Source organism: Ranitomeya variabilis, chromosome 1, assembly GCF_051348905.1.
Source record: "Ranitomeya variabilis isolate aRanVar5 chromosome 1, aRanVar5.hap1, whole genome shotgun sequence".
In the NCBI taxonomy this organism is placed as follows: domain Eukaryota; kingdom Metazoa; phylum Chordata; class Amphibia; order Anura; family Dendrobatidae; genus Ranitomeya; species Ranitomeya variabilis.
In genome coordinates this window covers 615,806,749-615,834,428 of record NC_135232.1, presented here as the reverse complement: position 1 = coordinate 615,834,428, position 27,680 = coordinate 615,806,749, and the positions used below count along the sequence as shown (strand labels likewise).

The following is a 27,680-nucleotide window of genomic DNA, read 5'->3' as shown; positions in this document are numbered from 1 at the left end:
AAACTGGAACCAGGAAATAGCACAGCCTCCGTCGCTGCTGCAGGAGCCTCTGTGTACCAGGCTGACAGTCTCTCTGTAATAACGCTGTCACACACACACTGGGCAGTTACTTATCACACCCAGGGATCTTTGCTTGTCACTGCGGTCATCAGGGCTGCACAGTCACTGTCTCTGATTCAGGAGGCTTCCAAATCTACACCCCCACATCCAGCCTTCACTCTGGTGGGTATCTCAGCCTCAGTGCCCTCACAGGGAGCACTACTTTTAGGGGAGCACGGCGCTGCAGCCTGCCCTCTCATTGGCGCGCTGCCTTCTCTCTGCTCTCCCGCTCTTTTCTGACCACTCCCCTCTCTCTTCCCAGCAGTCCCCTGGTCCCCTCTGTCCAGGGCAGAACGTCTTCCCCCCAACAACCCAGCTGTCTGACTATGTGGTTCCAGGCAAGGAGCAGGGAAAGCAACCTCCTTACATTCCCCCTCTTAAAGCTCGCCATTCCACGGGCGAGGCCTCTTCGTGCTTCTCTTTGTTCTTCTGAGGGGAGTCAGATACTGGCAATCCTTGCATCTCCTTCTGCCTTTCTTCTTGCACATACTCCCAAACTAAATGGTTTAGGAGCTGTTCATCAGTCAGGTTGAGATATGCTTTCTCTGCTTCATCAACAACTGCTGTCCTCTTCTTCTTTTTCTTCTTCTTCTTAGCCTTGCCGGTAGCAGGTGTTTGCGTAGGGGCTTCTTGCTCGGGTTCCTCAGTCTGGGGGCTTAGTACAAGCAATCCTTCTCCATAGCTCCCCCTCTCTTTGACAGGAGCATTCTCGTCGAAGCTTGAGTCAGATGAATTAAGACCATGCAGGCCGGACTCTTTGTCATCTGCGCCGGGCTCTGCGGACATCACTTCCCAGGGCTTCTCAACCACACGCCCTGTCTCACACAGCTGTTCCATTTCCCCTGTCCGATCATGAGCTGGTGAGCTGACAGCCAGCACATTCTTCACCTCAGGGGATGACATCAGTGGTTTCTCCTCATTGGCCCGGGCCTTGAAAACGAGTGTCGCAGGAACACTTGGCACTTTCTCTCCTTCTTCAGGAACTCGTGCTGGACAAGGTAGTAAAGCACTTCGGTGGTCTTCTCGAGCGAACGTCACTTTCTTTCCTCCGGGCTGAGTCTCACCAATAAAACCTTCAGACCCAGGCTGTAGATCCACTAGGCTCGCCTTTACGCGTTGGGACAGTGCAGTCATTTCACCAGAGATGCTTGACACCTTCTCCATCTCTCCTTGGCGTCCGACATCGTGGTACTGTCTTGCCTTAGGTGGAACTCTTCTCTTCCTGCTGTACCATTCCCTCCAGGGGCGACGTCCCCTCCAGTTAGCAGGACCCTCAGAGGGGTGAGCGGATCTCTGCCACCGCTCTTCTCGGGTAGGGCAATTTCTGGACATGTGTCCCACCTTTCTGCACGTCCAGCACTCACGTCTGCGTCTGTCTGGAGGGCACTTCAGTCTGGATCGTTGACCTCGGCGGGAAACACCTCTCATCTGCGGTTGCTCTTCACCCCAGGATACAGAGTTACACTCTGGGGCCACCACCGAAGCCTTCTTCATGCTGCGCACCTCTCCTCTAACTCTTTCTGGCGGCTCCCGCACGTTACCTCGGGGTATGCCGCTGGTCCCCAAAACGGCAGTAAGGGCTTTCCCCAGACTCTCAATCTCCTCCCAGATTCTTCTTATCTTCAGCTGGGAATCTCGGGTCCACATTGCCTCCTCTTCATTCTGACTGGGTGCTCCGCAGTTGTAGCATCTAGGCAGTCTTCTTCGCCGAGCGGCACTAGTCTCACTTTGGAGGGCGGTCTCTCTTTCTCGCACTGGAGGGCTGTACTCTGCAGCACGGATCTTCTTATATTCAGCCACCTCCTCACGGACTCGCTTAACCTCCTTTTTCAAGTCTTCTACCCATTGAGGGGCTGTTACCTCCCTGCTCCATACCTTTCCCACTGGCCCTACCACCCCTTGTTCTTGCTCGCGCGTGCGTGCCTCACTCCCGACCTCAGAGAAAGTCATATCTAGCTTTACGCGCATGCGCTCTCGCAGGGCCTGTTTCATCAACACATCTCGCAAGCCTGTCACCAGTTGGTCTCGCAGCACAACGTCAACTGTCCCCACACCTACGCCGTCCTTCCGTATAATGGCAGTATGAAGCTCTTGCAGTGCGTTCATATATTGAGTAACGGTCTCCCCCTCTCTTTGTACCCGGTGGAACAGTCGCATGCGCAGCTCCCCTACGTCAGTGGGGTCCCCATGCGTCTCCTCAAGTATACGTAATACTTTGTCCAGGGTATCTCTCGCCTGGGGGGGTCTGAGCATAACAGAGTCCCGTGCATCCCCCTCTAGGGCCATCACAGCTATTTCCGCCTGCAGAGCCGGTGTCATAGGATGCATCCGCATCATCCCTCGGATGCGCTCTGTCCAACCCCACAACATGACATTACTCCCTGAAAATTTTGGCAGGTTAGCTAACATGGCTCCCAGGGAGATGCTAGACCTGGGACCTCCCTCAACTGCTTGGTCTGCCCCTTCCGCGCTACCGTGTGACATCCTGCCGACTACGCCAAGTGTAATAGAGTGCAGGGTTGCGTATGTCACCACGGAACAGACAGACCAACTGTTGAGGGGAATTTATTAACAGGGGTAAAATTCTCCTCGCAGGGAGTAAACAGGGGGTTAATGGAGTCAAACAGTAAACAGTAACAATTAAGCGGAATCAAAAGGGTTAACGAGTGTTCTGGTAACTTATCAGCCCAGGGAGGTCCTGACTGGAGGGTCCTTTTTTCCCAATGTGGATACAGTCACCAGCAGGGCTTGAGATCCTGAAGTCTCTTCTGTGTCTCCTGGAAAGTCCGGGGTTAAGCCTCTGCAGCCTGTTCTTCTCAAAGTGAAACTGGAACCAGGAAATAGCACAGCCTCCGTCGCTGCTGCAGGAGCCTCTGTGTACCAGGCTGACAGTCTCTCTGTAATAACGCTGTCACACACACACTGAGCAGTTACTTATCACACCCAGGGATCTTTGCTTGTCACTGCGGTCATCAGGGCTGCACAGTCACTGTCTCTGATTCAGGAGGCTTCCAAATCTACACCCCCACATCCAGCCTTCACTCTGGTGGGTATCTCAGCCTCAGTGCCCTCACGGGGAGCACTACTTTTAGGGGAGCACGGCGCTGCAGCCTGCCCTCTCTTTGGCGTGCTGCCTTCTCTCTGCTCTCCCGCTCTTTTCTGACCACTCCCCTCTCTCTTCCCAGCAGTCCCCTGGTCCCCTCTGTCCAGGGCAGAACGTCTTCCCCCCAACAACCCAGCTGTCTGACTATGTGGTTCCAGGCAAGGAGCAGGGAAAGCAACCTCCTTACAGCTACACGGCCCACACTCAGGGATAAAATTTTGTGGTCTGGGGTCTGCAAATGTATCAGACCCCCAAACAGAATTATCAGCCCAGAATTCTAAATAACAAGCCCCAAAACCAATAAATTATCAGGGGTTTGGGTTCAAAAATTTAGGGCCCTATACTCACCTCTCTTTGTAAGAAGGGACAGCTTTCCAGATAACTTTCAAAATATATTCTTTTTTTCTTATTCCTTCAATACAAATTTGCAATGCTGCAGCCCCTATTATAGCTTTTTTTCATAGGTCTGCTTGTAAATGTATAGTCTTTTTAATCTTCTCTGGAATGCTGTCAAGACTTTTGCGCAGCAGGGGTGCGCAGTAGGGCCGCCTAATGTGGTGGTCCAAGCAATCTACCCCGGAGGCTGCATTTTAATGTTCCCTGAAATGGGAGTCAGCCTATTATCTGAGCCTGCTATCAGCTTGAGGTGCAGCGTCCCAGCTCCCGCAAGTACTGTACATAGGCATGTAATAGACTCACTGTCAGGATATGCAAAATCTATACACACCTGTCATCTATAGTGACCTATAGTGACTGCAGACTTTCATCTTAAACCTGGACAAGCCCTTTAATTATAAAATGAAGCCCTGTAGCATGCCAATCCTAAAGGCATGTAATATATTAACTGTCAGGATTTGCAAAACCTATATACACCTCTGTCATCTCCCTAGAAGCTCTGACCTCTGGGTCAACGCAATGTCAGCAGTGTGATTATGCAATGTGGTGTGAAGAGGCACAAAGAACATTGGTGGTAAGTGCTCCAGACCAGTGGAGCCAAAGACACCGAAGATTAAGTGTAACGGGGAGGATATAGTGTGTGGAAAGATTTAGTGTGGGGGCGAGGGATGGGGGAGATTTAGTGTAACAGAGGTGGGAAGATTTCGTGGGAAGATTTGAGAACACACTTTGGGGAGCAAGGAAGGGACAGGTGTAGACACAATATAAGGAGCAGGAGAAATTTGAAGTCACAGTATGAGGAGCAAGGGGGGCAGATAGGGACATGTATGAGGAAACAGTGTGGGGGAATGGGTGCAGACACAGTATGGTGAGTGGAGGAGGTGGGTGCAGACACAGTATGGCCAATCTTAACAGTGTGTAATATATTCACTGTCAGGATTTGCAACACCTATATACACCTCTGTCATCTCCCTAGACATATTTAAGGCCCATTAAGACATACACCTGTGTCTTGGGATTGAGACTCCTAGTCCTGGGTTCTGTTAGTTCACTGTGCTCCTCCATCAGCTCCTTGTCTGCATCTGCTTTGTGACCCTGCATACTTGCTGCCTCCGTTGCTTTGGACTTTCCTGCATCCACTCCGCACCTGTTCTCTTGTGGTCTCCAGTGTTCCAAGTCCTCACTGCACACGTGCCTTCCTGCTTGCTACACTAATGCCCGGGGTCTGCGTGCCGACCCGAGCCTGAGGCTTAGTGGATCCACCTCACTAGTTGAGCCTAACAATAGCAAGTAGATTCCTCTCCGCCTTTGACTTTGCACTCCGCTTAATGGGATGCTGAGCAGAAAGGCTACATATTGCTATTTTGAGGTTTGTATCAGAGTTTATCTTCTTTCTCCACTCTGTGTCTAGACCATGGGGTAGAATAAGATCCAGCTATACTTTGCGCTAATTCATAAGAATTTTGGAAAGATGGGTGCATAGGGTGCATTGATCAAATGTCTACAAAATATGACAGAAATTAACATGTGTAGCAATGCTGGAATTCATTTGTATAAGGTTTAGGGGTCTGACCTCTGATAATTTAGGGATCAGGTCTGGAGCCTGGTATCTGTGAATTTCTGGATCAGGTTTTTGATTGTTGATGGGTGCTTCTAGGGTTTGATAATTTAGTGGTCTGGTGATGGATCTCATACCTAGGGGGTCTGGTCTTGGGTCTGAACTTATTTTGTACTTTTATTGAGGCTCCGAATAGCTACATGAATGTGGGGTTAGGGGAGTGATAACTCAGTAACTGAATGGAATTGAAGGCCCTGTACAGTAGATAGGTGATCATTTTTATTCACTGGAATATTTCTTTAAAGGTTTATTTTCATTCTTCACAAATTGTTATTGTCAGATAGAGCTTGTAAACACAAGCAGGTTTGCAATTTACTGATCATTAAAATTGTCAGCCGATCTTCAGATATTAACAGTTTTCTTTGTTTATGGCTTGTTGCCATGGAAACCAACCACTTCTGCTAGACAGAACAACATGCACAGTGCTTACAAGCTTTTTTTTTCTATTGAGCTTGTAAGCACTGTTTTGAAGCTGGCCTAGAGCCCAGGAGCGTACTGTTACCTCCTAATCGCAGCTTCAGTGCAGCGATTACAAGCTAAACAGCAGCGGTGGTCGGTCTCCAAGGCAACGAGCTGTAACTAGAGGAAAAATCTTAATATTTCAAGAACACTTGTAAATTTTAAAAAGCAGTAAATTGCAATAGTGCTTGTTTTTACAAGATCTATCCAATAACACTCACCTATGAATATGGGAAGGAATAATCCTTTAAGGGGTAAGGGTGGACTTTAGCACAGGTGAGCAAAGTTTGTTGAGGGCTACGTGGTGGGTGTAAAGTCAAAAAAGGGAGGAGGTGATGAGGGGGTAATTGTGGTGTCTGTTGGACGTACCTTTAAACTAGAAGAGCTTCTTGCCCCATAGTTTTAGTACAGAGCAGGGGTTTTATCCTAGATATAATGAAGAATATTGATCCTATATACATTTACATATACCATATTCATTTTTTATCTCTTTTTTTAAATTCTACATTGTTTACATTTTTCCTTATATCATGCTCTGGTTACAGTAATTGCAGTCATGGAAATTCTTTATCCCTGCAGCTCCTGACTTGGAGAATATTTTAAAGTTATGACACAATTAATGAAACATGCAGCTCTAAGGTGGAGCGATACTTTAAAAGGAAAAGGACGTTATGAAATGTTTTTTCAATGTGTCACTTACCTTTTCCTGTCCATCCTCCATTGAAGGATATTCTGATTTCACACTATAAAAATGTTAACATAAGAAAGTATTAAGAGAGTGAATTAATGGCAGATGGACTGCAGAACTAATTAACCTCTATGTCTTTATAGTTTTGGTTGGGTGCACTGTCCACAGGGTGTCAGGCCCTAGATCATTAGTATCATACACCTGGACAACCCCTTTAAAGATTTTCAGTTTTTTGAAAACCCCTATTACCTGGCTGCAGTTTGTTTTAAAAATTCTTTACTCACCCTCCCCGGGTCCAGCGCTGAGTCTCCGCCGCTGCTACTATAATCTGTTCTTGTCAGTTATGCTAATGTTACATTAACAGCGCTGCAGCCAATGAGCGGCTCAGCTTATGTTGATGGGACGACCTGCTCAGATTCTGAGCTCATTGATTGGCTGCTGCTCCTTTGAGGTGACATCAAAACTGCAAACAATAGCAGACACTGTAGCAGTGGCGGAGACTCTACACTGGACCCAGGGAGGGTGAGCAAGGAAAAATTAAGATTAAAAAAAAACATGTAGCGAGGGAACAGAGGTTTTCCAAAACCAACAAGGAGTTTTATGTTAAGAGTACACAATTCACAATATGTAATCCATGCAGGTGTATACAACTTACTTACAAAACTATCTGTGCAAGAGTTGATGGCGTAGTACATACGGTATATATTTATATATCGTAAATAGTATAACAAATTTTACTTCTAATTATAATGATTGTATATTTAGGAGTAAAAGAATAATGAATAGAAAGCAATCACTTCATACACAGGCGCATTATGTTATGGATATAAGCCACTTATTACTATGTAGTGTAAGCCATTATTTCTTATTTTTAGGGACTCTATAGCGACGGGGTCTGTTCCGCAGGACTGGCGCATAGCAAATGTGGTGCCAATATTCAAAAAGGGCTCTAAAAGCGAACCTGGAAATTATAGGCCAGTAAGTCTAACCTCTATTGATGGTAAAATATTTGAAGGGTTTCTGAAGGATGTTATTCTGGATTATCTCAATGATAATAACTCTTTAATTCCATATCAGCATGGGTTTATGAGAAATCGCTCCTGTCAAACCAAACTAATCCATTTTTATGAAGAGGTAAGCTATAGACTGGACCAAGGTGAGTCATTGGACGTGGTATATCTTGATTTTTCCAAAGCATTTGATACTGTGCCGCACAAGAGGTTGGTACACAAAATGAGAATGCTTGGTCTGGGGGAAAATGTGTGTAAATGGGTTAGTAACTGGCTTAGTGATAGAAAGCAGAGGGTGGTTATAAATGGTATATTCTCTAACTGGGTCGCTGTGACCTGTGGGGTACCACAGGGGTCTTTGTTATTAACGATCTGGTAGAAGGTTTACACAGCAAAATATCGATATTTCCAGATGAGACAAGACAATGTACAGCAGTCAATACAAGAGAAGATAGTATTCTGCTACAAATGGATCTGGATAAGTTTGAAACTTGGGCTGAAAGGTGGCAGATGCGGTTTAACAATGATAAATGTAAGGTTATACACATGGGAAGAAGGAATCAATATCACCATTACACACTGAATGGGAAACCACTGGGTAAATCTGACATGGAGAAGGACTTGGGGATCCCAGTTAATGATAAACTTATCTAGAGCAGCCAGTGAAAGGCAGCGGCTGCCAAGGCAAACAGGATCATGGGGTGCATTAAAAGAGGTCTGGATACACATGATGAGAACATTATACTGCCTCTGTACAAATTCCTGGTTAGACCGCACATGGAGTACTGTGTACAGTTTTGGGCACCGGTGCTCAGGAAGAATATAATGGAACTAGAGCGAGTGCACAGGAGGGCAACAAAACTAATAAAGGGTATGGGAGAACTAAAATACCCAGATAGATTAGCAAAATTAGGATTATTTAGTCTACAGAAAAGACGACTGAGAGGCGATCTAATAACCATGTATAAGTATATAAGGGGACAATAGAAATAGCTCTCTGAGGATCTGTTTATACCAAGGGGGCATTCTCTGCATCTGGAGGAGAGAAGGTTTTTCCACCATCATCAGTAGCGTAGCTACTGGGGGGCAGTGCTCAGAGGGGGCCCACCCGGAGCTACTTTACTGTAACTGTATCGGTACGTGCAGCGCGGCCGATACAGTTACCTTCTGTGGCAGAGCAGGGAGAATCGATCTCCCTGCTCTGCCGCCAGCCGCTATGGGGCCTCTGAGCAGGCGGGGCCCCCCGCCTATCATCGCAAGGTCAGCTGTACCGCATTTAGCCGATACAGCTGACCGCAATTATGATGAACGCTGCGCTCCTTCCCCATCATCCCCCTGTCAGCGTCTGACGTCATTGATGCTGACAGCAGGCGTGATGATGTCACTGCCCGGCTCCCACTGTCAGGAGATGAGTGGGCGCTCAAAGCAGCGCAGGAACCAGGAAGAAGAGAGGTGAGTATTTATTTTTTTTATGGGGTGCTGCCTAATACTACAGGGTCTGCCTACGGGGGGGTCTGCCATATACTACAGGATCTGTCTATGGGGGTCTGCCTATGGGGGGTCTGCCTATGGGGGGTCTGTCATACTACAGGGTCTGCCTATGGGGGGGTCTGCCTAATACTACAGGGTCTGCCTATGGAGGGTCTGTCTTATACTACAGGGTCTGCCTATGGGGGGTCTGTTTTATATTACAGGGTCTGCCTATGGGGGTCTGCCTTATAATACAGGGTCTGCCTATGGGGGTGCTGCTTTATACTACAGGGTCTGCCTGCGGGATGCTGCCTTATACTACAGGGTCTGCCTATGGGGGTGCTGCTTTATACTACAGGGTCTGCCTGCGGGATGCTGCCTTATAGTACAGGGTCTGCCTATGGGGGTGCTGCTTTATACTACAGGTCTGCCTGCAGGATGCTGCCTTATACTACCGGGTCTGTCTATGGGGGTGTTGTCTTATACTACAGGGTCTGCCTATGGGGGTGATGCCTTATACTACAGGGTCTGCCTATAGGGGTGCTGCCTTATACTACAGGGTCTGCCTATGGGGTGCTGCCTTATACTACAGAGTCTGCCTATGGGTGCTGCCTTATGCTATAGAGTCTGCCTATGGGGGTGCATTATACAATATAGAGTAGGCTAATGGGGAGTGCATTATACTATATTGAGGACTATCTGGTGCATTATACTATATTGAGGAAGATCTGGTGCATTATACTATATGGCGGCTATCTAGGGGGCCATCATACAGTGTGGAGATTATAGTGAGGGGGCCATCTGTTATGATCCTTAGTGGTTGAGGATCACAAAATACTCCAGCTAAGTAACAAACATAGGACAAGCTCTAGGGAGGTGGTAAACTGGACTGACCGCAAATCTGAACCTATCCAACACACTAGAGGTAGCCGGTGAACGTGACTAAAATCCTAGACGTCTCGAGCCAGCCTGAGGAACTAACTACCCCTAGAGAGAAAGAAAGACCTCACTTGCCTCCAGAGAAATAATCCCCAAAGATATAGAAGCCCCCAACAAATAATAACGGTGAGGTAAGAGGAAGGCACATACACAGGGGTGAAAGCAGATTCAGCAAATGAGGCCCACTAATACTAGATAGCAGAAAATAGAAAAGGGGTCTGTGCGGTCAGTAAAAAACCCTTACAAAATATCCACACTGAGATTTCAAGAACCCCCGCACCAACTAACGGTGTGGGGGGAGAAACTCACTCCCCTAGAGCAACCAGCAAGCGAGGAAATCACATTTTAGCAAGCTGAACAAGAAACATTATGAATGCTGATAAATAATCAAAAAATAAACAAACAAAAACTTAGCATGTCTTGGAGAGACTGGGAGCAAGGTAGTCACAAGGAATCTGAAGAGCACTGAATACATTGAGAGCAGGCAAGGAACTGAGTATCCAGGTGAGCTAAATAGGAAACCAACCAAGGATAACGAACCAGCTGATGCTGCCAACCTGCAGAAAGACAACACTACACAGTACCGCTTGTGACCACTAGAGGGAGCCCAAAAATAGAGTTCACAACAGTACCCCCCCTTGAGGAGGGGTCACCGAACCCTCATCAAGACCCCCAGGGCGATCAGGATGAGCCGCGTGGAAGGCACGAACCAAATCGGCCGCATGAACATCAGAGGCGACAACCCAGGAATTATCCTCCTGACCATAGCCCTTCCACTTAACCAAATACTGAAGCCTCCGTCTAGAGATATGAGAATCCAAAATCTTCTCCACCACGTACTCCAATTCGCCCTCGACCAGCACCGGAGCAGGAGGCTCAACAGAAGGAACCACAGGTACCACATACCTCCGCAACAAAGACCTATGGAACACATTATGAATGGCAAACGATGCTGGGAGATCCAAACGAAAAGACACCGGGTTAAGGATTTCCAAGATCTTATAAGGACCGATGAAGCGAGGCTTGAACTTAGGAGAGGAGACCTTCATAGGAACATACCGAGAAGACAGCCACACCAAATCCCCAACACGAAGTCAGGGACCCACACCGTGGCGGCGGTTGGCAAAGCGCTGAGCCTTCTCCTGTGACAACCTCAAATTGTCCACCACATGGTTCCAAATCTGCTGCAACCTATCCACCACAGAATCCACCCCAGGACAGTCAGAAGGCTCAACCTGACCCGAGGAAAAACGAGGATGGAAACCAGAATTGCAGAAAAAAGGCGAAACCAAAGTAGCAGAACTAGCCCGATTATTAAGGGCAAACTCGGCCAATGGCAAAAAAGTCACCCAATCATCCTGATCAGCAGAAACAAAACATCTCAAATAAGTTTCCAACGTCTGATTAGTTCGCTCGGTTTGGCCATTAGTCTGAGGATGGAAGGCCGACGAAAAAGACAAATCAATGCCCATCTTAGCACAAAAAGTCCGCCAAAACCTGGACACAAACTGGGATCCTCTATCAGACACAATATTTTCAGGAATGCCGTGCAAGCGAACCACATTCTGAAAAAATAGAGGAACCAAATCGGAGGAAGAAGGCAACTTAGGCAAGGGCACCAAATGGACCATCTTGGAAAAACGATCACACACCACCCAGATGACAGACATTTTCTGAGATACTGGAAGATCCGAAATAAAATCCATGGAAATATGCGTCCAAGGCCTTTTCGGGATAGGCAAAGGCAAAAGCAAACCGCTGGCATGAGAACAGCAAGGCTTAGCCCGAGCACAAATCCCACAAGACTGCACAAAGGAACGCACATCCCGCGACAAGGAAGGCCACCAGAAGGACCTAGCCACCAAATCTCTGGTACCAAAAATCCCAGGATGACCCGCCAACACTGAAGAATGAACATCGGAAATAACTCTGCTGGTCCATCTATCCGGGGCAAACAGTCTCTCTGGTGGACAACGGTCAGGTCTATCCGCCTGAAATTTCTGCAGCACTCGTCGCAAATCTGGGGAAATGGCAGACAAAATCACTCCCTCTCTGAGAATACCAGCCGGCTCAGAAACTCCCGGAGAGTCAGGCACAAAACTCCTAGAAAGTGCATCAGCTTTCACGTTCTTCGAACCAGGCAGGTATGAGACCACGAAGTTGAAACGGGAGAAAAACAACGACCAACGAGCCTGTCTAGGATTCAGGCGCTTGGCAGATTCAAGGTAAATCAGATTTTTGTGATCAGTCAAGACCACCACACGATGTTTAGCTCCTTCGAGCCAATGTCGCCACTCCTCAAATGCCCACTTCATAGCCAACAACTCCCGATTACCAACATCATAATTCCGCTCGGCAGGTGAAAACTTTCTTGAAAAGAAAGCACATGGCTTCATCACAGAGCCATCAGAGCTTCTCTGCGACAAAACAGCCCCTGCTCCAATCTCAGAAGCATCAACCTCGACCTGGAAGGGGAGAGAGACATCTGGCTGACATAAGACTGGAGCTGAAGAAAACCGGTGCTTCAGCTCCCGAAAGGCCTCCACGGCCACAGGAGACCAATTAGTCACATCAGAACCCTTCTTGGTCAAATCCGTCAAAGGTTTAACCACGCTAGAAAAATTAGCGATGAAACGACGGTAAAAATTAGCAAAACCCAAGAACTTCTGAAGACTCTTAACAGACGTGGGCTGAGTCCAGTCATGAATAGCCTGGACCTTGACTGGGTCCATCTCCACAGTAGAAGGAGAAAAAATAAAACCCAAAAAGGAGACCTTCTGTACTCCGAAGAGGCATTTTGAGCCTTTCACAAATAAAGCATTAGCACGCAGGACCTGAAACACCATCCTGACCTGCTTCACATGGGACTCCCAATCATCAGAAAATACCAAAATGTCATCCAGATAAACAATCATAAATGTATCCAGATATTCTCGGAAGATGTCATGCATGAAGGACTGAAACACAGAAGGAGCATTAGAGAGTCCAAAAGGCATCACCAAGTACTCAAAATGGCCTTCAGGCGTATTAAATGCTGTTTTCCATTCATCTCCCTGCTTAATGCGCACAAGGTTATACGCACCACGGAGATCTATCTTGGTGAACCAACTGGCACCCTTAATCCGAGCAAACAAATCAGACAATAGTGGTAAAGCATACTGAAATTTGACTGTGATTTTATTCAGAAGACGATAATCTATACAAGGTCTCAAAGAACCGTCCTTCTTGGCCACAAAAAAAAATCCTGCACCAAGAGGGGAAGAGGATGGGCGAATATGTCCCTTCTCCAAAGACTCCTTTATATAACTCCGCATCGCGGCATGCTCTGGTATAGACAGATTAAAAAGTCGTCCCTTAGGGAATTTACTACCAGGAATTAAATTTATAGCACAGTCACAATCCCTATGAGGGGGCAGGGCACTGGACCTGGGCTCATCAAATACATCCTGGTAGTCAGACAAAAACTCGGGACCTCAGAAGGAGTGGAAGAAGCAATAGACAACAACGGAGCATCGCCATGAATTCCCTGACAACCCCAACTTGACACAGACATAGCTTTCCAATCTAAAACTGGATTATGAGCCTGCAGCCATGGCAGACCCAAAACGACAACATCATGCAAATTATGCAGAACAAGAAAGCGAATCACCTCCTGATGTACGGGAGTCATGCACATGGTCATTTGCGTCCAATACTGAGGCTTATTCTCAGCCAATGGCGTAGCATCAATTCCCCTCAGAGGAATAGGAAATTCCAAAGGCTCCAGGACAAAACCACAGCGCCTGGCAAACGACAAATCCATCAGATTCAGGGCAGCACCCGAATCCACAAAAGCCATAACCGGGTAGGACGACAAAGAACAAATCAAAGTAACAGACAAAATAAATTTAGGCTGCATAGTACCAATGGTGACAGGTTTAGCAATTTTTTTTAAGCGTTTAGAGCATGCTGAGATAACATGAGTAGAATCACCACAGTAAAAGCACAACCCATTTTGACGTCTATGACTTTGTCGCTCAATTCTGGTCAGAGTTCGGTCACATTGCATAGACTCAGGTCTCTGTTCAGAAAATACCGCCAAAGGATGAGCAGATTTGCGCTCCCGCAAACGCCGATCAACCTGAATGGCTAAAGCCATAGAATCACTCAGACTTGTAGGGGTGGGAAACCCCACCATAACATTCTTAACGGCCTCAGAAAGACCTTCTCTGAAATTTGCAGCCAGGGCACACTCATTCCATTGAGTAAGCACCGACCATTTCCGAAATTTTTGACAATACACCTCTGCTTCATCCTGACCTTGAGAGATAGCCAGCAACACTTTTTCTGCCTGATTCTCAAGATTAGGCTCCTCATAAAGCAGTCCAAGAGCCAGAAAAAATGCATCTACATTAAGCAATGCAGGATCTCCTGGCGCCAGAGAGAAAGCCCAATCTTGAGGGTCGCCACGCAACAAGGAGATAACAATTTTAACTTGCTGAGCGGAATCACCAGAGGAACGAGGTCTCAGAGATAGAAATAACTTACAATTATTCTTAAAATTTAGAAACCTAGATCTATCTCCAGAAAACAACTCAGGAATGGGTATCTTTGGTTCTGACATAGGGCTATGAATAACAAAATCCTGAATACTTTGCACCCGTGCAGCAAGATGATCCACACTAGAAGCCAGAGTCTGAACATTCATGTCTGCAGCTGAGCTCAAAACCACCCAGAGTTCAAGGGGATGAAAGAAGCTAAACAGACTGCAGCAAAGGAAAAGCGGGAGGCAGAAAAAAAAAAAAAAATGTACTCAGGTCTTCTTTTTATCCCACTTCTGCGATGCATTAAACACTTTTTGGCCTGCTCTACTGTTATGATCCTTAGTGGTTGAGGATCACAAAATACTCCAGCTAAGTAACAAACATAGGACAAGCTCTAGGGAGGTGGTAAACTGGACTGACCGCAAATCTGAACCTATCCAACACACTAGAGGTAGCCGGTGAACGTGACTAAAATCCTAGACGTCTCGAGCCAGCCTGAGGAACTAACTACCCCTAGAGAGAAAGAAAGACCTCACTTGCCTCCAGAGAAATAATCCCCAAAGATATAGAAGCCCCCAACAAATAATAATGGTGAGGTAAGAGGAAGGCACATACACAGGGGTGAAAGCAGATTCAGCAAATGAGGCCCACTAATACTAGATAGCAGAAAATAGAAAAGGGGTCTGTGCGGTCAGTAAAAAACCCTTACAAAATATCCACACTGAGATTTCAAGAACCCCCGCACCAACTAACGGTGTGGGGGGAGAAACTCAGTCCCCTAGAGCAACCAGCAAGCGAGGAAATCACATTTTAGCAAGCTGGACAAGAAACATGATGAATGCTGATAATCAAAAAATAAACAAACAAAAACTTAGCTTGTCTTGGAGAGACTGGGAGCAAAGTAGTCACAAGGAATCTGAAGAGCACTGAATATATTGAGAGCAGGCAAGGAACTGAGTATCCAGGTGAGCTAAATAGGAAACCAACCAAGGATAACGAACCAGCTGATGCTGCCAACCTGCAGAAAGACAACACTACACAGTACCGCTTGTGACCACTAGAGGGAGCCCAAAAATAGAGTTCACAACAGCCATCATACAGTGTGGGGATTACAGTGAAAGGGCCATCATACAGTGTTGGAGCCATCAAACAGTTTGGAGGCTACTTTGGGGTCAGTATACTGTGTATAAGAGAGCATCATGCTGTGTATAAGGGAGCTATACAGGGGGGAGACTCGGGACATTATTAAATGTAAAGTGGGCACTTATTGTTATAGGGGAACTCAAGTTACTGTGACTATCAAAGGGGCACACATGGCAATATTACTTTCTAGGGGGCAAAATATGGGCACTGTTTTCAAGGGCACTTGCACCTGGCATTACTATATTATAGAGGGGTGCTTTAGAATTTAGAGGGCACAGTGAACCACACAGTAGGTGCAGTAATAGGGACACATACCTCAGCAGCGGCTCAGTATTGGGGTATCAGGTGCAGTAATAGGGACACATACGCCAGCAGCGGCTCAGTATTGGGATATCAGCAGGATGAGGAGGTTGTGCTGGTTGGGAATAGATGGTGATGGGGCTGGAATGTGAGAAGTGAAATGTGCCTTTGTTGTATTCTCTGCAGCCGAGTTGTGGCTGGAAGAAGTTGTCATGTCAGGCAGCACGGTGGCGCAGTGGTTAGCACAGCAGCCTTGCAGCGCTGGAGTCCTGGGTTCTAATCCCACCTTGGACAACATCTGCAAAGAGTTTGTATGTTCTCTCTGTGTTTGCGTGGGTTTCCTCCGGGCGCTCTGGTTTCCTCCCACATTCCAAAGACATACTGATAGGGAATTTAGATTGTGAGATCCATCGGGGACAGCGATGATAATGTGTACAAACTGTAAAGCGCTGCGTAATATGTTAGTGCTATATAAAAATAAAGATTAATATTTATTACGTCGGTCTGGGCCAGATGGAAAAGGCGGGAAAAATGAAGGATTCCATCAGAAAGAACGTCAGCAGTAAGTCATTATCTGTAACTGTGCTGTGATCTCTTATATGTTCTGTAGGACAGTATCTACCACTGACCATATGGCGGTAATATCAATATTGGTCTTTATATAGAGATTATTTTCAGTAACATCTGTCATCTGCTGAGGTTCTCCTCCACTATTAGGGTGCGTCATCAAGTTGTAATCAAGGTTACCTGGTTAGGAGCCCACTCAGAAGCTTCGCCCCCCCTGAACCAAACCCTAGCTACGCCTCTGACCAACAAAGAAGAGGATTCTTTACTATTAGGGTGGTGAGAATCTGGAATTCCTTGCCTGATGAGGTGGTGATGGCGAACTCAGTTGAGGGGTTCAAGAGAGGCCTGGATGTCTTCCTGGAGCGTAAGAATATTGTATCTTACAGTTATTAGGTTCTTTAGAAGGACGTAGATCTGGGGATTTATTCTGAGGGAATATAGGCTGAAGTGGATGGACAAGTGTCTTTTTTCAGCCTTGCTAATTATGTTACTATGTTACTATGACTATTACATTGTGGAAAGCTGCACCTGGTGAAGGCTGTAAGCAGCGAAACGCATTGGGTAAACAAGTGTTTTAATAATCTTTTATTTTTAAATAAATGCTCATTGAAGGAATAAAAAAGACACCATCCTTGATTCAATCGTAGCCATAGAAGGCAGCACTGATCCTGGTCTCCATTTTTGATTCTTCCACTGTGGGAAACTTCTGGAAGTGGTTTCCCCTGTCTCTCCAGGAATAGCTGCAGTTTATCAAACCAAAAAAAGAGTTGTGCCTCAGGCAACAGAACTACATCAGGTGAGCAAGTTTCCTTATACAACTCACCTTTTACAACTAGACATAAACTTACTATGCTTAGATAGCGTGTTTTCTTCTCTTTCAGGATATTCCAAATTGTCCACTACTTTTGCTAAGGTCTCATTATTAAAAGCATTTGTACTGATACCTAGGGAGATGTCTGGTGAAACACAATGTGGTCTTTCTCTGGACAGAGCAGGGTGATTGTTCGACAGGAAAGTTATATTGTTCAGAAAGTGCTCAGTTTACCAGGATTTTGTTAAACTTTTCTTTTGGTTAGTATGGTTAGTACAACCTGCATGTTTATTGCCTATACTTAATATAACTTACTAATAAAAATCAGAAAGCACCAGAAATTTGGACATTTGAAGCCTGAAAATGTCTCTATCAGTCTAACCAGGGAGCTAAGCTCCCCCATATGGTGGAGGATGCGAGCATAAAGATGTTTAAAGAAACAGTATTTTTAAAGAAACATTGCATTTAAATGACAGACATGGAGGAACATCTAAAACAGCTGGTTCAGGCTAAGAGTTCTTTAAAAATTGTGTTTAGGCACCTGTTCAGTGGCCCCATAGAAGCTTATGTCCGAACCGCCCGCAAAACAACATAGACTATAATGGTGCTGACAGAGCAAATGTGCACTCTGCCATGCATCATTTTCGGCATTTATGCCTACTTAAGGCGGACACCCAGATGCCTAAACGCAATGTGAAAGCACCCTAATGTTAATCTGCGGGACCCAACGGTTGGACTCCCCAGCAATCTGCGAGTTACTCACCATCCAATGGACTAAGCCACCATCAGAGTATTAATGACATTACTGGTGTATGGGGCCCAGTGAGCAGAAGCAAAGAGGGGGGCCCAGACTGGGTGAGACATGATTCGTAGCCTGCACTGAGGTAGCACAACCGAGCCATGGTATAAACATCCTGACAGACTGCATGGGACGCAGTGCAGTGTGCAGTAGGAGGTCATCTCTGTTTGCTGCCTGCCTTCAAACTACTAAATACTACTAACTTCAGCCCTACTGACTGTTGCCTGACTGCTTGCAATAAGGTACTGTCGCCTGTCTTAAAGGGGATATTTTAGTATCCTAATACTTAACCCCTATACACAACATATGGGATAATTATTAGGGACACTTCACATGGCAGATTTTCAAGCAGAAATTTGGTGCACACTGCCACACCGACATTTTGCTGAATAGGGAGACAGAGAAGAGCGGGTTTTAGCTACAGCCATGCCGTTAAAGGACATGTCCGCTTCAAAATTCTTCTGGAAATTCTGCCGTGTGAGCTGTTCCTTACAATCAGGTGGCTGCATGCATGCCCAATCATCTGCTCGGCTCATTTTGGGGGTGATGAGATTTATGGGGACTTTGTCCTTGTGATCAGTGGGGGGTCCTAGAAGTATAACCCCCACTGATCCCGAGAACAGGGGCCCTATAACTCCAAACACCCCCTCAAATGAATGGAGCGCCTTGTCAGACATGCGTGCAGCCGCTCGATTCATTTGCCTGGGAGTTTCAGAAATAGCTGGAACTATCATTGAAATAAATGAAGTGGCCGCACACATACAGTATCTCAATAGCTATAATTTTTTGCCATGGAAATAGCTGAGAATCAATGGTGATAAGAACAAAAGTGTCAGAGTCTGTTAGACTCTGTTCTTTCTATCTTTTTTTACTTCACCGTACGAATGTAAAAAGAGAGCTTGTGTGAAAGCAGCCTTACCTGTACGCTTTATATTGTTTTAGCTGCCCTATACACTGCCAGTATGATTTAGTGTTGCCATTTCCAAGTTGTGGGTAATACTCATTTACAGATTACCTTGCAAGCAAAAATTGTGCACCTAGTCCCAGAAATACGCACCATCATAAATCTGGCCCTCAAAAACAAAAGGAGAAAAAGGAGCGTGATAAAGAAGAGGAAAGGCATAAAAAACAAGTTCTATGTTAGTACTTTCAAAAGCGACAAAGCACCAAGGGAGGTGATGTTGACACTTGTGAACCCCCTCAGATGCAAGCTTCTCATCAAATGCTTGAGCATACTGCTTCATCCAGTGAGTCTCTTCAAGCATTTCTTCAGTAATGAAAGAAGAGGATGCAGCTATGACAACTGGTGTGGTAACCAAATAATCTGCGGAAACATGGTCCAATACCATGTCACCAAAGAGTCCTTCTCAAAAAATGTTCCCTCCCACTTTTTATAGAGATGGAAGAAGAGCCAATGCCTTCATGTTCAAGTTCCATATTAGAACATATGTATGAAGAACTATCTTGTGATCAGAGTGCAGAGTCTTTTTCTCCAGAGGAGTGTGCTCATATAAAATTACAAGAAGAAGGAATCAATTGGAAAGACCAAGCAATGTGGTCAGGTGTCCTCATGGATAAGGAATGGCAGAAGATTATTCTTTCAGGGCTTTCTAATGAAGAAGAATTGTAGCAGATGGTACAATCTCTGCCTATAAAAAAATGAGCCTAAAATGACACCTTCATGTAAAAAATGCACTTTTTCCATTTTCTCAACCAAGTGTTTCCAACTACTGTGAAACACTGGTTGGGTCAAAGTGGTCACTATACCCCCTAAAAGATTCCTTGGGGGTGTAGTTTCCAAAATAGGGTCACTTTTTGGGGTTTCCACTGTGGGGGTACCTCAGGCAGCCTTCAAATGTGACATGGCCCCCTAGATTTCTTCCAGTGAATCCGCCACCCAAAAACCACATAGCGCTCCTTCCGTGTTGAGCTGTGCTGTGTGCCCATACTTTAGTTTACGAGTACATGTGGGGTGTTTCTATAAACTGCAGAATTAGGGTAACCAAGTTTGGGTTTGCCGTTAACCCTTGCTAGGTTGCAGGTAAAATTGGATTACAATGTAATATCTGGAAAAAAAATGAAATTTTGAAATTTCGCCTTCATTCTGCTAAAATTCCTGTGGAACACCTAAAGGGTTAACAGTTTTTAAAAATGAGTTTTGAACAGCTTGAGGGGTGTAGTTTGCAAAATGGGGTAATTTATGGGTGGTTTCTGTTATGTAAGCCCCTTAAAGTGACTTCAGAAGTGACTTGGTCCTTTGAAAAGTGGGTTTTGCTGTAAATGTGAAAAATTGCGCATAAAACTATAAGCCCTATTACGTCGTAAAACAATAAGGTTTCATTTTCAAAATGATGCCAATATGAAGTAAACATGTGGGGAGTGTAAATTAATAACTATTATGGGGGGTATCAGTATTTTTGTAAAAAGCAGAGAATTTCAAAGTTAAAAAATTGCCGATTTTTCCAAAATTTCCGAATATTTAGCATTTTTTTATATAGAAAGGTAAAATATATTGACTCCCATTTAGCACTGACGTGAAGTACAATATGTCACGAGAAAACAATCTCAGAATGGCTTGGATAGGTGAAAGCGTTCCAAAGTTATTAGCCCATGAAGTGGTACAGGTCAGATTGGCTTAGGCACTTGGGTACAAATAGGCCTAGGGCTGAAGGGGTTAATAAGCTACGTATATGTAAGGGCTATCATATCAAAAAATAAACTACAGACATGCATCTACCTAAAAATACCAAAGAAAATTAGTCACTCCGGGTGGTACCGATATCTGGCCCGGCTCATGGACTACTAAGGATGTTGATGACTATTTCCTTGGTGACTTTCTCCAATATGCTAAGTCATCTAATGGGCATGAACATTTTTTAAGGGATTGGCTAAGATGGAGCCTAAGTAGGAAGGTAATGTATTGTGTAACGTCTGCTGATCAGAGAAGACAGGGAGCATCCTTTGATGGAAAGACTGTTTTAATCCTTTGGTTTCCAAATGGCATCTTCACCTCAAGTTATCAGAGCATGAACATAGTGCACAGCACAGGAAGCACTACTAGAGTTGGGGGACAATCTAAAAGGCCCTAGGTGGCCATGGTGTTGACTTTGAGAGGCAAAGTAGTTTAGAGAAGGAAGCAGAGAAGCTTGTGATTCCTCTAGAAAGACTTTTGGATGTGACACTGCATTTAGAATCATAGAACATGGCTTTCAGGGGAACAATGAAGAAAATTCTTCAGTTTTTATTCTTAAGATGGGAGAACAAATTGCAGACATGATTATATCAAGACTGAAGGAGCATGCCATTGACCTGAAAGACAGCACAGGCCAGGGATATGTTAATGGAGCAAACATGTCTGGTAGGAGTAAGGTGTAAGGGCCAAAGAGAAGTTTCCAAGAGCTCCCTTTTGTCCTTGTGCTCCCTATACTTTAAACCTCATGGGTGTTCATGCTGCTGCAAGCTGCCCTAAATTTAAGACTTTTTTGGAAGCATAAGCTATACATTATGTTTAACAACAGCGCTGAGAGATGGAGCACCTAGCTTGATGTAGTTGGAAGGTCTTTGTATGGTCTAACGGACAGCTGGTGGAGCTAAAGTATTGTCACAAGGAGGTTTTCTTAATCATCACCAACTGTCATGATGTGTCAGTGCAGCGCCCCAGAGTCCTGGTCGTTGCAGTACTGATGCTCCGCCGCTAAGGGGGGCTATGGTACGTCTGATGGCACTGAAGGAGTTCACCTGACCAGGTATCACAGACACCAATACACTTCACAGTCTGGCCTCCAGGGGGAGCTAAGGGTGCTATGTATTAGGCCACTCCTCACAATCTGGTAAAACTGGGGGTTAGATAGGAAGTTAGTCAGAAGCTGACTGGGTTGGAACCAGGCAACATCCTGTGGCAGAGGGTGTTGCAGGGGAAGATTCAGGGGGGTCCCTGTCAGGGGTGGGATCCTGACAGAGGCCTAGCGAACAGAAAGAACGTTACGGGACCGAGCCTGCACTTCATCGCGGCGGTACCCCCAGAAAGGACAAGAAGCGAGGTTTATTGTGCTGAGTGAGAAACGAGATCAACGCAACAAGGAGAAACACCAGTAGGAGTCGTGCTGTAAGACGAGGCAACATCCTACTGAGGCGCGTAGCCGGTGGCCGGAACGCCGAGGAAGTATTGAGCTCCAGGCCATACTTCAAACCTACGGCAGGACAGTCAGTTCTAGGCGGGCTGTCTCACCCAAAATCACCTAAGCAGACACAGGGGGCAACATCTGGAGAGGGGCGACTCTAGGGTCCCGGAAGACCTCCGAGCCTACCCGTCATACGGGTGCGTCCTAGCCATATCATCTGGGGGACGAAGTAGAACATCATAATCGAGTTGTGAGGGAACTTCAGAAACAGACACAACAGTTGTGAGGACTATCTCGTAAGCACAGCAGGGAAGGACTACAACACACAAGCGCTAGAAGGTAGGCACAGATTTCCACCTGCAAAGGGAACTCTGGAGGTGCCATCGGACCGGCTGGACTCACGCAGCCCGGTTAACCGTATTTCGGACTGAGGATCCGGAAGCCTTCAGTAAAGAGGTAAAGAGACTGCAACCTGGTGTCCTTGTTATTTACTGCGACCGGCACCACAACACAACAGTATCACTCTCCACCTTCATTGGACGCCCCTCAGCAGGGTCACGGGCCGGGTCTAGCCACCGTGACAACCCCAGAACTGAGACTGAGAGGCCCGGTACCGGGTACCCCTCGGCCCTGCGGCAGTGGGGGCGCTCCATCAGGGTCTGTGAATTCTTACACTCCTCCTTGTAACTCCATTGCTAGCTATGATCACCCCAGAGTGACTGGGGCATCAACTCTTAGAGCTGCAGCTCCTAGTTAGGTTAGCAAGAGTTAAATTTTGAGGTTGATTGCCTTTGGTCGCATGCTGTGGGAGAACCAGTCATATCTACTCTTTCCCTCTTTAAGCTGGCTCTGCTATTCAGGTAATGCCAGATATAGTTTTTCTATAATGGACTGGAGAGGTGGACACATCCTGGTTACTAGTGGTTATCCCCTCAGTTATTGTGAGCTGTGTTTAGTTAACTCTTTCCTTTTTTTCTAGGTATTTTTATAATACTTTGTTGCCACTCTCGATTTACACTTTAATTTCTTAGTGTATTTTCCCGAGAGAGTGCTGAGTGTTTGTGCTTCTGTTTTGCCCTCTTTGTCTTGTTTGTATTCCCCTATACACTTCACAGGCTAGGTCTACTTAGGAGCATAGTAAGGAACAGGGCCAAGGCATCCCCATCATCAGGGGTAATCGTGGAGACAGGGATAGCTAGGGATCCCAAGCTTGAGGGTCAGTATAGCAGCACATTAGCTATCCCATAGTCACATTGTGAAAAGAATAGAGGCTGTGCTTCCCGTTGCTCAAAAGCTGCGAAGCATTTTGAAAGCTCTTGATAAAGTCCTCTCTTCAGGTAAACTTACAAATGATGCACATTCAGAAGCTGAAGGACTCTCTATTTTTCATCATTCAGGGTAGTGGTTTTAGTTACATTTTGGGTAAAAGTTCTTACCAGTTTTGAGAATAGAAACAAAATACTACAATCTAGATATATCTCCATGTAAATTTTCACTTCACATCTTCTACAATGTAGACAGTTTTACATTAGTGTATTATTGCCAGGTATGGTCCCCTGTATCATGGATGAGCGCCCTAGCCTGACTGCGGGTTTACTGACCCAATGTCATAGCATTAGGGACATGTAACAGGGGAATATCCCTCTAATAGTAGAGCTCAGTTCGGAGGACAGTTTGCACTATTGTTTGCTGTTCTTAAATTTATGGAAATACAGTATGTCTTTATTTTTATGGTTCATTTCCTTAGATCATGTGCAATACTGTTTTTCCGACCTCCCAAAATGACCTTATTTCCATTGTATTAATTGGTTATACATGGCTGTTTTTTTGTTTGTTTTCCGTTTGTTACTGACACTATAATTTTGCACTTTACATAATTGAACAAAAGAATTAACTAAATTACTCTTATGAAAAATAGATCTTTATTGGGAATGTGTTATGAAGCTTTTATGTGAAGGGCATTGACCACCTTCTGGTTATTGCTAACCAATGTGTTTTGTGAGATGATTAAAAGGAGCTTAGTGCAGAAATTCAGCATCGCCTATATTTCTATTTCCAGTATATTTAGTACGGAAATTCAAGAAATGCCGTATTAGTGAGTGCCTTATAATCTCAAACACATGGGTCAACAATAACCAGAAAATGGCCAATTCTGTTAATCAAAGTTTAAACCCCTGGCCAACCCCAAACACTCATTAAAACCCTCATATTTCTGAAAATCTCCGGGGTTTCCGCCACTGGGGGTAGCTGAGACCCCGAAGAACATGATCAGGGCTGGATTTTCCAGTGTTCGATCACGTGATCGCCATTATTCAATGGACAACAGTGATCACGAAAAAAGTGTGCCTGCTGTTTCAATCATTTCTCTCTCTTTTGACAATGATATACAGCTCTGGCAAAAATTAAGAGACCCCTGCAAAATGTTCAGTTTGTCTGATTTTTCTCTTTATAGGTATATTTCTGAGTTAAATGTAAATTGTTCTTTTATTCTATAAACTTCTGACAATATGTCTCTGAATTTCCAAGCAATACATTTTGTATTTTTTTTCTGACAAAGAAAAATGGTCAAAACAAAAGTAAAAAAAATGATGCTTTCAGACCTCAAATAATGCAAAGAAAACAAGTTCACAATCATTTAGAAACAACAATACTAATGTTTTAACTCAGGAAGAGTTCAGAAATCAATATTTTGTGAAATAACCATGATTTTATCACAGCTTTCATGCGTCTTGGCATGCTTTCCACCAGTCTTTCACACTGCTCCTGTCGCAAAAATGTAAGCAGTTCTTCTTTGTTTGATGGCTTGTGACTATCCATCATCCTCTTGATTACATTCCAGAGGTTTTCAATGGGGTTCAGGTCTGGAGATTGGGCTGCCCATGACAAAGTTTTGATGCGGTGGTCTCTTAATTTTTGACAGAGCTGTATATGTCAGAGGAGAGAGTAATGATGCCCACCGAAACCACCCGGTACCTCTGCCATCCCCAGACCCTTCTGATCTGTCCCCCAGCCTGGCGTCATCTTCCTGTGGAAAAAAATGGCTTGCGCCTGCCGAGATCTGCCGGACGGTACCCTGTAACAATAGGAAATAGGAAAAGGGGGACCAAAAAATTTTGCAGTATGGGGCCCCGAAATTTCTGGTGGCTGCCCTGCCAATGGATAAGGGATAACTTCATTTTTTGGGAAGAACCCTTTATTATGTTGAGAACACAATATGGCCAGTAAATCTGAATATGTGATCTTCTGAATCTGTCCTTGCTTTTCTTTTGCTCCTGTGCCTTTCCTCTCCTGAATATGACCCCCGCTTCCTGGTATTAAAATCTAGTCTTGTTAGACAAGAGGATGTGTTCATCAACTTTGTGGGTGTCTTCTTGAGAGCCACACCCAGTGGACTAAACAGATTATATACAGAGAAGATGATGCCATATCTCAGGAATGGAGAAGAATGAAAAATAATCAATGCCAAGTTCAGGAAAACAGCTGCATTTGCACCAGGTAAACAAAAATGTACATCTTGATGGTAAATGACAGTTCCACTTTAAAGGGGCTATAAGCAAATTATAAACGATGCATAGGATAGGTGATCTGGGAATTTTTATCCCCAAAGCAGAACGTTTATTTCGGTTCCAAAATGGTACGGCAGGTGAGATGCCCAACTCCCGCTCCATTCATTTTCTATGGCAGAGTATTCAGCAGCCCCATAGAGAATGAATGGAGCGGTGGTCGATCATGCGCACTGTTGCTCCATATATCAGGTATAAAAGTGCCCCGCTCTGTCTATCGGTCATCGGACAGCTCCTTAAAGCAGTAAAAAGTAGCAGAAAGTTTGCTGACAAGTAATCTAGCAATATGTCTGTCCTCGGCATATTCCATGATACCATTCAACGTACGATGAGACGGATGACACAAATATAACATCTATTATAGCAGATGAACATAAAGAGAGAACTGGAGGCGGTGACTGTGTTATAAGTTGGGTTATAGGAGCTCGATCATTAGTGCAGTAACCTATGATTGTGCCATGAAATGAAGAGAGCAGACTTTATGTAATGTCAGGCACTGTACGCCTCTCTCATTACATGCCGATGCTGCTTCTTCACCCTGCGATGAGTGTCCTCTCTGCTGTAATGCTCTCTTCAGGAATAGTAACGCCATATGCGGTGCTGCGGAGCATAACTTCATACTTAGCATTTCCGGACTTCGATTTAAAGGGCAACTCAAGAGATTAAAGCCTATGGGGAAAAAAAGCTATACTAGAAGCACAGTAGACTAACGGTCTGGATAAAAGAAAAGCAAGAACTAATGAAGATGCACCAAAAATGACTATACCCTACTATGTGTTACATCCAACGCTCATATAGGGTCAGTGATACATGACAAAAAGCTGCTATCCTAACGCAAAGACCACACAAAGGAAACACTCACACTTTACTGCATTTTGGACATCAGCGGTGAAGCTGGGTCTATTCCAAGCAGAGCTGAGGCGGTGGAGGCATCAGACGGCAACTCTGCACTGGTTGCATAGCGTACAAGATCATGTTTTGATTACAAAGGCTTTTTCTGGGCTGTCGGCCAATCGCACATCCAGCCTAATATGCTGACCGTGGACACCTCGTCCCACCAAGTCAGTCACTTTTTCCTTTTATTTTTTTTTATAGCTGCTATACATGGTTCTGCAATATGATAAACGATCAGCCATTTACATTATTTACTTGTTTATTATGTATAAAAGGCATAAAAAGTCATTACCGTATAAATGCTACAATGTATAAATTTATATATATTTTTTTTATTGTTCAGACTCAAATGAGGCATTGTCACGCCGCCTTCATATACTTACCTGTCCGGCCGGCGCGCTCCCGATGCTCCCTCCAGCGCTCTGTCTTCCTGCTTCACCGGCGCTCGTCTCTTTGCCGGTCCGCGCATGCGCAGACGCGCTCCCCTCGTCGCTAGGGCTTCTGGGAGGTCGTGACCCGGCGGCTCCGCCTCCAATATGGCAGCGCCCGTCGGGTACTTCTTCCCAGCGTCTGCCCTGCTCTGACGCCTTTGCGTCTATAGCGTTCACTGGCCTTTCGCCAGTGTCTTCTTAGGTTCCTAGGCTCCGTTTCTCGTTTCCTAATCTGTGACTCTGCCTGTCTGTGTTCCTGCTGTGTCCCTGCCAGCCCTGTGTTCCTGCCAGTCCTGTGTTCCTGCCGTGTCCTAGCCTGTCCTGTGTTCCTGCCGTGTTCCTGCCAGTCCTGTGTTCCTGCCAGTCCTGTGAGTTCCTGCTGTGTCCTAGCCAGTCCTGTGTTCCTGCCGAGTTCCTGCCAGTCCAGTGTTCCCGCCAGTCCTGTGTTCCTGCCGTGTTCCAGTCAGTCCTGTGTTCCTGCCGTGTTCCTGCCTATCCCGTGTTCCTGCTGTGTTCCTGCCAGTCCTGTGCTCCTGCCTGTCCTGTGGTCCCGTTCCTGCCAGTCCAGTGTTCCTGCCATGTCTTACCGCTCCTGCGTGTTTGCCATTCCTGCCAGTCTTGAGTCTCCTTGGTTCCGTCGTGCCTGTACTTCCATCATACCGGTCAGTACTTTGTCTTAGCTTCTGCCATCTGTTCTGTACTTCTGCCATTCTTGTCTCTTCAGTAGCTCTGTCCCTTCCCCGTAC

The 27,680-nt window shown here is 45.5% G+C and overlaps 1 protein-coding gene across 1 annotated transcript in view; it reads right to left on the bottom strand.

Moving 5' to 3' along the window:
• CCDC9B (coiled-coil domain containing 9B) overlaps nucleotides 1–26,584 on the bottom strand; it is a 67,482-nt gene extending 40,898 nt beyond the window's left edge. Inside the window, exons 1-2 of the mRNA XM_077260655.1 lie at nucleotides 26,472–26,584; nucleotides 6,376–6,418 (exon numbers count right to left, since the gene is read on the bottom strand). Coding sequence (XP_077116770.1) covers nucleotides 6,376–6,396 — 21 coding nt within the window. The 5' untranslated portion in view covers nucleotides 6,397–6,418; nucleotides 26,472–26,584. The remainder of the gene's footprint in view (nucleotides 1–6,375; nucleotides 6,419–26,471) is intronic.
• Between the last annotated feature and the right edge of the window lie 1,096 nt (nucleotides 26,585–27,680).